At 43.4% G+C, this 14,403-nt stretch overlaps 1 protein-coding gene across 4 annotated transcripts in view; it reads left to right on the forward strand.

The window, feature by feature from the left end:
- MAP4K1 (mitogen-activated protein kinase kinase kinase kinase 1) overlaps positions 1-14,403 on the forward strand; it is a 65,857-nt gene that overhangs the window by 49,338 nt on the left and 2,116 nt on the right. For all 4 annotated transcript variants that reach the window (XM_069986635.1, XM_069986634.1, XM_069986636.1 and 1 more), the window contains 14 exons: positions 1,113-1,168; positions 1,419-1,463; positions 2,060-2,126; positions 2,221-2,380; positions 3,490-3,560; positions 4,931-5,015; positions 5,114-5,190; positions 5,782-5,842; positions 5,942-6,044; positions 10,205-10,263; positions 10,359-10,462; positions 11,045-11,222; positions 11,322-11,390; positions 11,537-11,620. In XM_069986635.1, the coding sequence (XP_069842736.1) occupies positions 1,113-1,168; positions 1,419-1,463; positions 2,060-2,126; positions 2,221-2,380; positions 3,490-3,560; positions 4,931-5,015; positions 5,114-5,190; positions 5,782-5,842; positions 5,942-6,044; positions 10,205-10,263; positions 10,359-10,462; positions 11,045-11,222; positions 11,322-11,390; positions 11,537-11,620 (1,219 nt within the window). The remainder of the gene's footprint in view (positions 1-1,112; positions 1,169-1,418; positions 1,464-2,059; positions 2,127-2,220; positions 2,381-3,489; positions 3,561-4,930; positions 5,016-5,113; positions 5,191-5,781; positions 5,843-5,941; positions 6,045-10,204; positions 10,264-10,358; positions 10,463-11,044; positions 11,223-11,321; positions 11,391-11,536; positions 11,621-14,403) is intronic.

The following is a 14,403-nucleotide window of genomic DNA, read 5'->3' on the forward strand; positions in this document are numbered from 1 at the left end:
TTTGTGTTTTATGTTTATTAATCATCTTGTCATTGTCATATGACCGTTATATGGTTACATTTACCACTATCCTGCTTGCTACTACAGAACTCATCCCACACTATTCTGTGTGTACAGAGCCCAAGACTAAGGGGCCTATTCCACGGAACGATAATCGGCCTAATCGGCCCGATTCAGACGATTTTCGCTCCGTGAAGTAGAGAGAACAATCAGCCGATGATCGTGTCATCGGCTGATCGTTCATTTAGGTTCAAACCTAAAATCATCGGTCGCCACCCGTGCATCGCTACGCGGAATAGCGGTGCGCAGCAGGCGACTGACGATTTAAAAACATCATACTTTACCTATCCAGGCTGCAGGGCCTGTTAGCTGACAGACCGCTGAGCCAATCACTGGCCAGGGCCGCCGCGGCCAGTGATTGGCTGAGCGGTCTGTCAGTCCAGACAGGCCGCTCTGAAGCTACTGCTGCTGCGCGCGGGATCGGGAGAAGGAGCACAGAAGACCTGCAGCCTGGATAGGTAAAGTATGATGTTTAACAAGGGCTGCAAGGACATCGGTAACGATGTCCCTACAGCCCTCGCTAAACGATTATCGGCCCGTGGAATAGGTCCATAATACTCCCCACCCATTTGACTAGGTCCTGTCCAATAACATAGCTAAATAGGAGGAGTGCTATGTGTATACCGTTAAGAGATTTATTTTTTATTTTCTTTTGTAATGGTTTGATCATATATTTCAAGTAGTGTCCCTTTAAGGGCCTTGAATCTCAGAGATGTTTCTTATGGTCTTACCAAGAGAACTTATCGGTAGAGATAAGCAAATCTGCCCTGGGGAGTCATGAAAAACATGGATAGTCAGAGAGTCATCTGGCTGCATTCACCTTCTCCAGGCAGCAAGAGTCAAATGGCAATTGTGCAAATTCGAACTTTCCACATGTTCTCTCTCTACTGATTATGGATCAGTCTGTTCATTGACCATATCTTTATAATACTTTGTGTAGTTTGTAGAATGTTTAATAAAATTTGTGAAAAATAAGGGGTTGGGGGTATATGTCTTAAATTTGTGTCCAGATAATGCAGATTATTGCTCACACATGTATTTTCTGTTTACAGGTTGATCTAGAACCAAGTCAAGCTCACAGCACCCCCAGTACAGCTCCATATCTCAAGTAAGTCAAGTAATATCCCAAATGATTGGCAGCTAAACTAATCTATAACCTACATAAAACATTAAAGGTGATGTCTTGGCATAAAAAAATGATATGGCTATGGGTGGTGTAAAAATAAAGAGGTGATACTCAGCTACCCCAGTCCCCCACAGCTGCGGCTCCAATGTTTCTGGTTCCAGTGATGGCAATCTACCATAATATAGATAGCGTTGTGATGGAATTTTAATATTCTGAATAATTTGTGTTACAGTTTCTGTTCTGATGATGAAGATGATGACTATGATGATGTTGACATGTAAGTATGAAGAAGATCAAGTAATATATGAGAACCTAAGGGCTGGTGGTTCATTTCCATATAATATGTTCTGTAGAAACACTCACTCTTTATTTCATTGTATATCACATTGTCATTAAACAGAAAGGTCAGCCTAGGCTACTGATTTCGGCAGGACCAGCCAACTGTCTATGCCAAATGTATAGGGGCCTCCCAAATCTCCCCTGGCAGATGATGTTGGGGAAAAGAAGGACAAGTGTGTTGGATTTTAATTGCTTAGTCTTTCTGGTCTTGGGGAAATAAGCCCCAGGAACATACAGTGATATAGTCATTCGTTTTGTGTCAGCTGGCAGCGATTTCAGTGGTGCAGTGACCTTGCTGCCATGGGTTTACAGCAGTAGCCTGAGTTTTATGAGAGGGCCATCATTCAGTCATAACCTTTGCTAAAGTAACACTAAATGACAGCTAATGACATGATTCCCTGATTCAAGAATGGGGAGGCCATGTCCCATATTTTCAGCTTAGATGCGACCATAAATTTGCCATACAGTATGTCTAGGAATCACTCGTAGAATTTAAACTTAAATCTTACCTTTCTGATTTATGTTCCTTCAAAGACCTGGCAGCATGGACCTCAACAGTGACTCGTCTCCTGAGGATTCTCCCCCTCCCCTACCCCCTAAGGTGAGTCTATGCATTTATATATGTACATTGGCTTCATTAATTTTTTTCCCTATGTGTTGCATTATCCCATCCCCTGTTTTTCAATCTCATACAGCCCAGATTCCGCACGTCTTCTGCTGATATAAAGAGAGACCAGGACCGGCTGCACACTCCCGCCGCTTTGGTCCGATGTTATAGTGGGCCAAGTGTACAGAGAACCCCGGCACAAGCCTGGCCTGAGACTCTGGGGAACCAGTTACCTGCTGCCAGCTCTGGTGAGTTGTGGGGAGGGAAGTGTCCCCTAGGAGAGGGACTGGGGGGGCCTTGTATTCCAAAGGAAACTGTTGGATTACAAGTAACCTGGTTTAAGAGTTTTGCAAGACAAGCTGAAAACTTAAAAAAAGTAAATGAACAAGATTTTTATTCAAGCCCCCTGTGTTCCCATCTTGATATTGTAGTAGGTAAATATCCTCTCATTTTAACCCATTGCCACCTGATCAACTCTACCAGTGATTGGACACCTTCCACTTCTCCATTACCTGTACGCTTCATAGCTGCTTCCCTCTGACCACTGAATTACCCACTTCACTGATAGCTGCTCTAGGCCTCCGGCACTAGTACCAGCAGGTTTGCCGCCACCTGGGGAGTTGTGTCCCAGAGCGAATTATGCTTGTAATCCAAGGTTTCACTGTATTATAAAGATGACAAGAAGCATCTTTGAGATGCCACTGAGATAAGCCATTCTACAGCTATCTACCATGTAAAAGGATCCTTAATCAGCGGTGAGAACCCATGTATAGCTCCACTTTTAGTAGGTCTTCCGATAGTAACAAACATGGGTGTATGAGAGTAACCCCCATATCATGGTCAGGGCAGCTAATTTTAACAATTGCTGTGTGACCCACTGACCTCCATGTACCCTTCTGTCACTAAACATATGAACTTTTATAGTCTCTGACAGTTCTCGAGTATTGAAGCTGTGGATCTCATGCCCACAATGCCCATGACAACTCTCCAAACTTTTACTACAAGGCCTTTCTACTCTTCCATCCCCAGCATTTGCAGTGATCAGAAATTATTGAAACCTCTTTTTTAGCCATCATGTTTGTGGGCCCATTCTGTATTTCTGGGTACTGTTAAGTTAAAGTCACCAAGGTTTTTTCCTCACAGATCTGCCTAAAATTAATATTCATATTACAGCTGTAATTCTTCTAGAGGAGAACATGGGACCTCAAGTAACTAGCACATGGTGGCAAGATCCTTGCACTGCCCTATTGCTGTGTGCACGAGACCTATGGCCTCATATTATATTATAGAGAACTCACAATGAGTACATAGGATTATCCTCACGGCTAATGTCCTGTCTGCTTTCCTTCAATCACAGAGCCATCACTCTTGGTTCAAGATCTTCCCCCATCTTTGCCCCCAAAGAAAGGAAGAGCTCAAGCAAAACAGGTAAAGCCTTCTAGTCCAGTTAGTATTTCATAGATGTGACACTATGGCCAACCACAGTATATACTGTACCTTTCACTACCTCAGGGTAAAATATGTGCTGAATTCCATTGAATGTTTATGTATATGAACTTTATTATAGACAATTGTTCTTACATAGTTGGACCTATGCTTAAATGTTGTTTTTTTTTTTATGGAATTTTATTCTGGTGGTCTTTTCCACTCCCAGGAACGTAAAGAGATTTTGTCAGTAGGTTTCTGGTGCCCCATCTAAGAGTAGCATAAAGTAGTTACAGAGAAGCTGAACAGAATGACGTTTCACTTCCATTGTTCTGTTCAGCCTAATCGAGATATCCTCCTGAATAACGCGGACAATAGTTAGACCTCTCCATTATGTGCATGAGCCCAGTAGTCCTCAATATTGATGAGAAGCAGAAAACTCCGCCCACCAGCTGCTGATTGGCAGTTATCTATCCGTGCTGTGTATAGGCAGCCAACTGTCAATCAGAAGCTGGAGGGTGGGGGGAGGGGTGTGGCAAGTATCCTGTTCTCCTGCATATTAGGAGAACGGCTGAACAAAAAGACGTCAGTAATACACCAATCTGTTCAGCATTTCTGTCACTAGTTTATGCTGCCCTCATTTAAGGCAGAATAAATGTAGTGACAGATTGTCTTTAAGGTCATCTAACATTCTATACTGATGTCGGAAGATACCGGTGCCGGGCTCAGCCATCAGAGTAAAGTGTATAATGACATCCCGAGTCTCCATCGACAGATGGTGGAATTTCACTCCCCAGCCCCTTTATTTTCGGAAAGATAAGCCACCGCCTGAGATGTCTTAACCTTCCTATCCCCATGGAGAACACAGGGGCATTTGGCCATGCCAAACGTTTATGTGTATGGGGAGGACAGGAGAGATAGTTGAAGGCCAAGTTATTGAAGTTGTATAGACACCTTTACTATGTACCTGCATGCAATCCAGGGGTGTCTTGGAACTGCTGCTTTGTCAGCTTCAGCTCCTGCTAAGCCTCATGAAGAGAGTGCTCAAATGTGGAGCTAATATATGCATGATGATCTTTATTGACCTCTTTTGAGTTTTACCTAACATTAGTCTATGGTGACACAGGCCGTAATACTTGCAATTGTTTTGCTAAGAATTTTGTTAAAACTATGAAAGATGGTGACATTTCCACAACATACAGGGCATACTGCAGATTTTTTATCCTTCAAATGAATTATTCTGCATTGTACATCAGTGCAGAATTCTGTGACAAATATGCATGCAAATATGCATGCAATATATGTGTGAACACAGCCTATAATGTACCTGCATTATCCTGTTATACTAAATGTTTCATTGCCTCTGTGTACAGATAGACTTCCAGCTGAAGAAAATCTTTAATGGATGTCCACTGAAAATCCATTCAGCAACCACCTGGAAACATCCAACCTCAAATGGTGGGAACTGTTACTCCTCCAAACTTTTTTTGAGTCTTGTTTTGGCCATTTTCATTTACCTTGTTTTTTCTTTTTTTTTTCTTTTTTGTGTATTTTAGATATACATGTTATACTTGGAGCAGAACAAGGGATATTCACTTTAAACCGTTCTGAAAAACAGGCATCTCTGGACCTGGTGAGCAACCAACCTGACAATATAGGGAGCATAAAATACTGGTGGATTTTTTTTCTTGTGTATTGACATTTTAAAGCGAATGTACTATTAGGTACATCACTTTATTTTCCTAGTAACAGATCGGCGCTGGTGCGTGGATCCCGGTGCCGCAGTCCTTTAATCAGTCAATGGAGCCGCATCACAGACGGGAGGGCATATTGGAGTTGGCAGGCCGTCACCAGTGCATAGAGCTGTGTTGGTGCACGTCCAAGGAACGGCGCTGAGCATGGGATTCAGGCGGCGTTTAAAAAAAAAAGTCCTCACTTTTATGCTGCCCAAACCACCAGTCATCAGGGTTGTCCCCAGTAACCTCTTCCTACCCTGCCAGCCATTAATGATAGATCTCTTCCTATGCTCAGATATAGAAAGATCTATGAGTCCATCCTGGTGGGGCAGGGAGAAGCCACCAGGACCATCCTGATGATTTGTGGTTTAGGCAGGATAAAAGTGATGGCAGGCTCTGCTTAAAGCTACCTATAGATGGATCTACTGGTTAGGCTGAAAAATTGAATGTGCAAAGTCCATGAGCTGTATGTTTTTTTCCTCTCCAAGTTGTTTCCAGGTCGGACCACATGGGTTTATTCTATTAACAACGTACTGATGTCCATAACGGGTAAGGAAGAGGGGAATCTTAAGGGTAAGGAAGGGAAATCTTAATTTACTTTGTATGACATTAAGGATGATGTCTCAATGCCTTGCTGTCTGTTTTTAGGTAAAGTTCCCCAACTATACTCCCACAGCCTTGTGACTCTCCATGAGCAGATACGAAGAGAGTATCGTTTAGGTCACATCCCTACACACAGACTCCTGCCCAGGTATGTTCAGTCAGAGCAGATATTTAGACTATAAACTCATGTTCATTGAGGTGGCACACAGAATTTGAAGCTACTTTCTTATTTGTCATCAATATACCCTAATAGGTCACCAGGTCATATGTTGCCTTCCAACACAGTTAAAGGGGTCACATCTAGGGAGAAAATATTACTCTTACTTACTCCTTCCTTACCTAGCAGCTCACTTCTATCTTGCTGTCAGCTTAGCCCGATATCTTCTTACCTGGCTTGAAGGTGGCTTGGGAGATGATAGGGTGGTGCTATGTTGAGATCACCACATTCAGGCGAAACGATACCCGTATTCAGGGCCGGCGTCAGCACCAGGCATACTCGGGCAAGTGCCGGGGCCCACAGTGCCTCAAGGGGCCCCCCTGCACTTGCCCACCCATTTCTTCCCCTCTCCCTCCCCTCTCACTGCGCTCACACACTGACACACATCGCACTGTGTGCAGGTGGTGCTGTGCTGTGAGCGCACACATCATTACCTGAGGCTGTGGGGGGAGGGGGGATGAGCCGGGCGCAGGGATGAGGGGGGCGCTGGTGAGCCACTTAAGTCATTTTGTGGCTCCTCCAGGCCTCAGTCTCTCAGCGTCGGACCAGAGGAGAGGGGGCGGGGCTCACTGCACGGCAGCCTGTAGAGGCCAAACAGCAAGTCAGGGCCCAGAAGCCTCCTCACATTGCTGCCTGTGCTGTGCTTCCCTGCCCCCTCCTGTATTCCTGGGTCTCCTGACCTCCACAGCGGCCCAGGCAGAGGGAGAAGATGTAACAGGACTGACAGATACAGAGGTGAGTGTATGTGTGACTGAGTATACATGCATATGTGTGCAAGTCTGTATGCAGGTGTTGTGTGTGTGTAAGTCTGTATGCAGGTGTTGTGTGTGTGTAAGTCTGTATGCAGGTGTTGTGTGTGTGTAAGTCTGTATGCAGGTGTTGTGTGTCTGTAAGTCTGTATGCAGGTGTTGTGTGTGTGTAAGTCTGTATGCAGGTGTTGTGTGTCTGTAAGTCTGTATGCAGGTGTTGTGTGTCTGTAAGTCTGTATGCAGGTGTTGTGTGTGTGTAAGTCTGTATGCTAGTGTTGTGTGTGTAAGTCTATGCAGGTGTTGTGTATGAATATCTGTCTATGTGTGCTGGGAGTAGGAAGGTAGGATCACCTGTGGCATATCTGCTGCAGTGGATTTATTGCAGATTTTCCCCTTTACTTTCCATGGGGGAGTCACAATATGCAATAAATCCACTGTTGTATTGCTATTTTTTTCTCTCCATTTAGTGTAGGTGATCAGCAGTGTATTATAAGTATATATATATATATATATATACACACTACAGGGGGGAATAAGTATATAATACACTGCTGATCACCTACACAGAATGGATATATATATATATATATATATATATATATATATATACATATATATACACACACACACACACACACACTCATACAGGGGGGGGGATAATAGGTATATAATACACTGCTGTATACCTACACAGAATGGAGAGACATATACTTATTATCCCCCTCCTGTATGAGTGTGTATATATCTCTCCATTCTGTGTAGGTATACAGCAGTGTATTATATACTTATTATCCTTCTGTATGAGTGTGTGTGTGTGTGTATATATATATATATATATATATATATATATATATATATATATATATATTGTATATCTCCATTCTGTGTAGGTATACAGCAGTGTATTATATACTTATTATCCTCCTGTATGAGTGTATATATCTCTCAATTCTGTGTAGGTATACAGCTGTGTTTATATACTTATTATCCCCCTGTATGAGTGTGTACAGTATATATCTCCATTCTGTGTAGGTATACAGCAGTGTATTATATACTTATTATCCTCCTCCTGTATGAGTGTGTATATAATACACTGCTGTATACCTACACAGAATGGAGATATATATACACACTCATACAGGGGGATAATAAGTATATAATACACAGCTGTATACCTACACAGAATGGAGAGATATATACACACACATACAGGAGGATAATAAGTATATAATACACTGCTGTATACCTACACAGAATGGAGATATACAGTATATACACACTCATACAGGGGGATAATAAGTATATAATACACAGCTGTATACCTACACAGAATGGGGAGATAGAGACCCTCTAAAAGTGATGCCACATGATTTACTATACAAAGGGGCCCGCTGAGGCTCTGTCGCCCAAGGGCCCACCAAAACCTGGAGCCGGCCCTGCCCGTATTTATAGGTCAATGTACTAACCGTTATTCACTAACAGTGAGTCACAGTACAGTATCACAACACCGTCTCAGCTTAACTACAATTTTAACTCAAAATTAAATAAAATTGTGACTAAGTTACAGCAGCCATTTTACAAGCTATGGAGCTATCGTTAAGCCTTACCACTCCGTCCTCCTTCTTCCCCATGAATATTCAGCGGCGGCCGGCCTCCACTGGCACTCTCTCTATCTTCCATTTTCGCGCTACTACTGACATAGGTCATGCGTTTCCTGTGTATGCCGTTCACGCCGAATTGTAAAGATAGGAAGCGCCCGGCTCGTGATTTCACCGGCACATGCGCGAACTGTCTGGTCAACACGTGCGGCCCTTGACAGTAGCGGAATGAATATGGAAGATGGAGCGAGTGCGAGTGGAGGCTGGCCGCCACTGAATTTTCATGGAGAAGAGGGGGGGGGGGGATGGAGTGGTGAGGAGTGCCAGAGTGCAGTACAGGTGCTTCACCTCGACTCCCCTTTGACACTTGATTACAGTACAAGAAATAAAGTTGTGCGGCATCCCCTCCACTGACACCTAAGGCAAAGGTAACCTGCTAACTAGTGAGCATCCACCTAAAGGGAATCTTTCAGCTGTAATTCACTTTTCAAACTGCAGACACTGTTACATAGCTGTTAGGGTAAAAAGACACATGGTACCTTTCATATGTCCAACTGTACTTCCAAAACATAGAAAAATGCTTTTATCCCTGAATTGCTGCAAGCTGTTACACCACATCCCCTCCACTGCTTTATTGACATCTGGAAGCTGAGTCCCAAGCAGGGTCAGGTATAGGAAGGTGAGGGAGGAGGTGTTATAGCTTTCACTTCAGGAGCTCAGAAACACATCTTTGACTCTTTATACTATATAATAAAAGCATTTTCTACATTCTTAAAGCAAACTTGGATATATGAAAGGTACCATGTGTCTCCTTGTCCTGACAGCAGTTTGAAACGTGCATTACTGCTTACAGATTCCCTTTAAAGTCACTCTGTACCCACAATCTGCTTCCCCCCAAACCACTTGTATAGCTGCTTTTGTTAATCCAAGATTTGTCCTGCGGTCCGTTCGGCAGGTGATGCAGTAATTGCCCTAAAAAAATACTTTTAAACTTGCAGCCTTGTGCCAAACTAGCATGGCCTAGAGTGACTATGCATTAGGCTGGCACAACCTCTCTGTCCCTCCTCCCCGCCATCTTCATCATTAGGAAAGCCCCAGGCCGGTATTCTCCTATTCATCAACTGTGTGAATACTGCACATGGGCTGGATCGTTGAGGCACCTGTGCAGTGCTCACTGCAGAAGAATAGGAAAAATCCCACCAGTGGCATTCCTAATGATGAAGAGGGTGAGGAGGAGGGACGGAGGGGTGGTGCAAAGTTAGGGCACAGATACTCGAGTCTAGGCAATGACAGTTGGGCACAGGGCTGCAAGTTTAAGGCTATATTCACACTGCGTATGTTTCCGTCCATAGTGCGAACCGCGAATATACGCACGTAGTTTTGAGGTTGATGCGTTCGCTTGAAAGTATACAATATACGCCCGCACAATGCACACTACGTACGATCTATGGCCGGAAACATACGCAGCGTGAACATAGCTGCATCACCTGCTGAACGGACCCCAGGACAGATCTTGGATTAAAAGCAGCTATCCAAAGGTACAAGTGGTTTTATGGGGGGGAGGGGGGAACGGACAGATTGTGAGTACAGAGTCGCTTTATTGCCTCGGTCGGGTCCGGGTGCTGACAGATTCCCTTTAACTTAAGAATTATCATGATAGTGAAACATATAAAATTTACAAAGGTTTATAATAGAGACAGGCCAGAGCAACAGAGGGTAAAATGTATATCCTTATTTACTACAGGAAGAAATCAGCATCCAATAAAATACCAGACACTAAGGGTTGCAAGAGTTGTTGTGTGGGTAAGAAACCAGCAGTCACTATATTGATGATCGGCTTTATCTTCTATGACCATGTTCTCTTCTAATTCCACTTCCATGATTTCTTCCTTTCTCAGCTCACAATGACATATCAGGCAGCTGGTTTCTTTGTGCCGCTCTGGAGTCCTCAGTACTTTTGCTGGAATGGTATCAACCACTTGAAAAGTTTATGTTGCTAAAGGTAATAGTCTTCAATCTGATCTACAAATTTTGAGGAATCTATTACCATAGTCTGGTGAGATCTTGCTGGAAAGATGAAGCACAGTTCACTATACGGATATAGGCAAGATGAATCTGAGGGCAATGACACCTTAAAGGAAGTAAAGTACTAGGGTAATGGGCCCCAACTTATCGCAAGAGGGCATGAAGTCTGGTTAAAAGTCACTATTTTGCCTTGCAAGTGCATGGGCCTCAGCATCATATGTGTCTTCTGAGGCCTTGTACTTTGTTACCTATAAAACCAAACTTCTCATTGTTGATGTTGACTAGTTTACTTTCGAACACCTCTCCATACTTGGGGAGAGCGTTGGTAGGGGAAGAGTTGATGTGAGACATGACTTATCCTGCCCAATACCAGACAGTTCTTCTTTTAACCTTCACTTGGACATTGAAGATCTTTGTTTCTTAACTTTTTTACAACTTCACAGTTCAGAACAATTGTTTGTATTGTTGATAGCTTTGCTTTGCTAGAATGGCAGCTCTTGAATGTTGTAATGTCCCAGTCTTATCACTGACTGTGTCTTTTCTCCTTTTCACGCTCAAGCACTTTGACTTCCCCCTGCCGTGCCCTTTGAAGATATTTGAAATGCTGGTGGTGCCAGGAGAACTGTATCCAGTAGTGTGTATTGGGGTTAGCAAGGGGTCATCTCTCCATTGCAAAATTCAATTTCAAACCATCAACCTCAATTCATTGGCTTCTTGGTTTACAGACCGCAAAGATGGTAAGATGGTCACGTTCGCCAGATTGTTGTTTACATAGACCTTAGCTTGTTTGCATTTGTTGATGTGATCTCTTGGTTTATCATTTGTATTTTGATCAGAGGACTCATGGACGGGTCCAGTGCAGGTGACGCAGATCGGCCGTGACCAAGTCTTGGTACTCACAAATGGTAAGGACAACAGCCATCTCCTCGTTTTGTCTTTTCTTTCTCTCAGTCTTCTTTCCTCAATTTCTTTGTGCCTTCGTTGAAGAACCACAAAATTCTCATTCCTATAGATATAAAATACAGACTTCCACAACTCTTCTTTGTTACAGATACACTAAATTTGGTGAACCACAAAGGAGAATCACAGAACTCGTTTTATGTTCCTACATTTTCATCCCCAGTGGAGTCCATAGGTGAGCAAGGCCATTGGTGATATATTATGGTATATTTTATCCTCATATTTTAGTTCATGTCCTACTATGGCATTTCAAGTTAAAGAAACACTCACAGAATTTTTTGTAAATGGTTTCATATATAGAATCGGGAGCTTAAAAACGTATTACATGCATCATCACTGAGCTTTTTTCTGTTTCTTGGAAGACCGTCTGCTGAATCCCACAGCACCAGCTGGAAACCACTGTCTGCTCATTCCTATGAGATAATCAATGTCATTCCACTCCACATTGGGATTCGCCATGTCTGTTGGGTGGTCACATTGTCTCTCAAGAAACAGTATAGAAACTAAATGTTGATGAATAAATCACTTATACAAATAATCATGCATTTTTGGGTACACCGGCCCATTCAAAATGAATCAATCCTTGCGTAACAGTATAGCAAATAATACAAAAAAGATGAGCCTAAAAATGATTTACAATTATTTACTAAAAAACTCCAATAATATATAGCCATTGGGAGGGGATCTCACCAATCTGTCCTGTCACATATGGGAGAGGTCTGTAGATGTCCACAGATGTCTGTCCCAACGTCCAATCACAACAACATTTGGTATTTGTCACTGCCACCTCCCGGCTATCAACATATACCAAAAAGAAATGTTCCTAATAGTCAATAAACCATGATGATCCAGTTATGACTAATCCAAGGAGAATATAGAACCACCTTGTCCAACGCGTTTCAGTACCAATGTCGGTTACGTCACCAGGGGCTATAAGGTCAAAGGTTGTCAGGTATTGTATACTTAATATAATTACATCACATGACACAAAGAATTTGGCATATTTTATGCGCCACTAGTTTAAACGTATGTGATGAAGTGTTAGGGCTGCTGCGTCCTGTACTCACTGTATCATCGACAGGGAGACCACTAGGATGAATGTCCCACCAGGTAGGTATGGGTTTATGGACATGTGTTCTAGGCTATGGTCTAGCAAGGTACAGACTGGTAAATGGAAACAGATTACAGCAAGCGCCTTGTGTGGAGATGTTCCCCCGTCACCCTGCATTGGCCAACGCAGGATGACGGGAGAACATCTCCACACAGAGCGCTTGCTGTAATCTTTGATCTGTAACATCTATGTGATTTGGCTTTTTTTATTTTACTAATAAAGTCACATGACTGCATGCTTTGGACAGGTTTCAGAAATTTTTGTTGTACAGCACATGTCACTGTGTAGCCCCAGCCTTAGGGTCCTTTAACATGGCCCAATATGGATGCAAACTAGCGCTAATGAGCAAGATTGGCGCCTATTGGCAGTGTCTTTAGATGGCAAAATAATCAAGTGGCCAGGTCACACAAACAATCTTAGTATCGTTTGTGCAGCCATGGAAACTGACAGTACCCCACTGCTGGAACCCTAGCAATCAACAATAATGTGGGAGTAAGTGTTCAGTTCCACCGCAGACCACCATTAGTGAAAAGAAGCACTATTTTTATTTAAACAAATTGGCTTTCTTTGTATTGCCTAGACATGTCAATTGCTCTTCTCAGATACTGTTTGTAACTTCTCACTGCTGTGGCTAAAGGGCCTTTTACTAAGGGCCGCTCATCAGCGAGGAGCATTGATAGAAACAATCCTTTAGCCATTAATCGGCCCATGTAAAAGTGAGAGCGATAGGCTTAGGACCATAAAAACAGCCAGCTGATCCTCGGCTGATGTCATCTTTTAGACTGCTTTAAAATTTATTGCTATTGGCTGCACATCTTCCTGTGCAAACAGGTGATAGCAAAGGGAAACTGACAGCAGAGATATGCATATATCTGTGCTGTCATTTTCCAGATCATACAGTAGTACATACTTAGCATTAGGGATGGTCCGAACCGAGTTCGGTTCGGGTTTGTACGAACCCGAAACCTCGGTAATGATTCCCGCTGTCTGCCCACTCCGTGGAGCGGGCGGATCCAGCGGGAGGACCGCCTGGAAAACTGGGATACAGCTATAGCCATAGGCTGTATCCCAGTTTTCCAGGCGTTCCTCCCGCTGCCACGGAGCGGGCAGACAGCGGGAATCTGATGCCGAGCGTTCGGGTTCATACGAACCCGAACCTCGACAGGTTCGGACCATCCCTACTTAGCATACTTAGTGCACTACTGTGTGACCTGGCATTCCGCTCTCTGGTGTATGAAGGCAGGCAGAAGATGCCGGATCACACAGGAGTGCCCTAGGTATGTATGCATGCACTACATGTCTGATCGGGGAACTGACAACACGGATATATGCATATCTCTACTGTCAGTTTCCCTTCGCTATCAGCTGCATATTCCCGTTTGCACAGGAAGATGTGCAGCCAATAGCGATAAATTTTAAAGCAGTCAAAAAGATGCGACCAGCCAGGGATTGGGTGCTTTTCCGCTCCTCAGCTGATCGTCCCCACTTTTACATAGGCCATTTATCAGCTGAAGTAGCGTTTCTAACAGTGCCCCCAGACAAATCGGTCTGTGTAAAAGGGCCTTTGGCCAGAGCAGTGAGAAGCTACAAACGGTATCTGAGAAGAGGACCTGACATTTCTGTGCAATATACAGAAAGCCCATTAATTTCAATAAAAATAATGCTTCTTTCCAGGGGCGTAGCTAGGACTCACAGGGCCCCATAGCAAAAAATGTATATATATATATATATATAATATATATTGCTATGACAGTCTACTGTTTTTACCCATTAGGAGCCCTCATGGTTAAATACATAGGTGCAGGAGCAGACTACTTTCTGCTTAACCCCTTATGTACTGCAGTGTG

The sequence above is a fragment of the Dendropsophus ebraccatus genome, chromosome 10 (genome assembly GCF_027789765.1).
Source record: "Dendropsophus ebraccatus isolate aDenEbr1 chromosome 10, aDenEbr1.pat, whole genome shotgun sequence".
Lineage (NCBI taxonomy): Eukaryota > Metazoa > Chordata > Amphibia > Anura > Hylidae > Dendropsophus > Dendropsophus ebraccatus.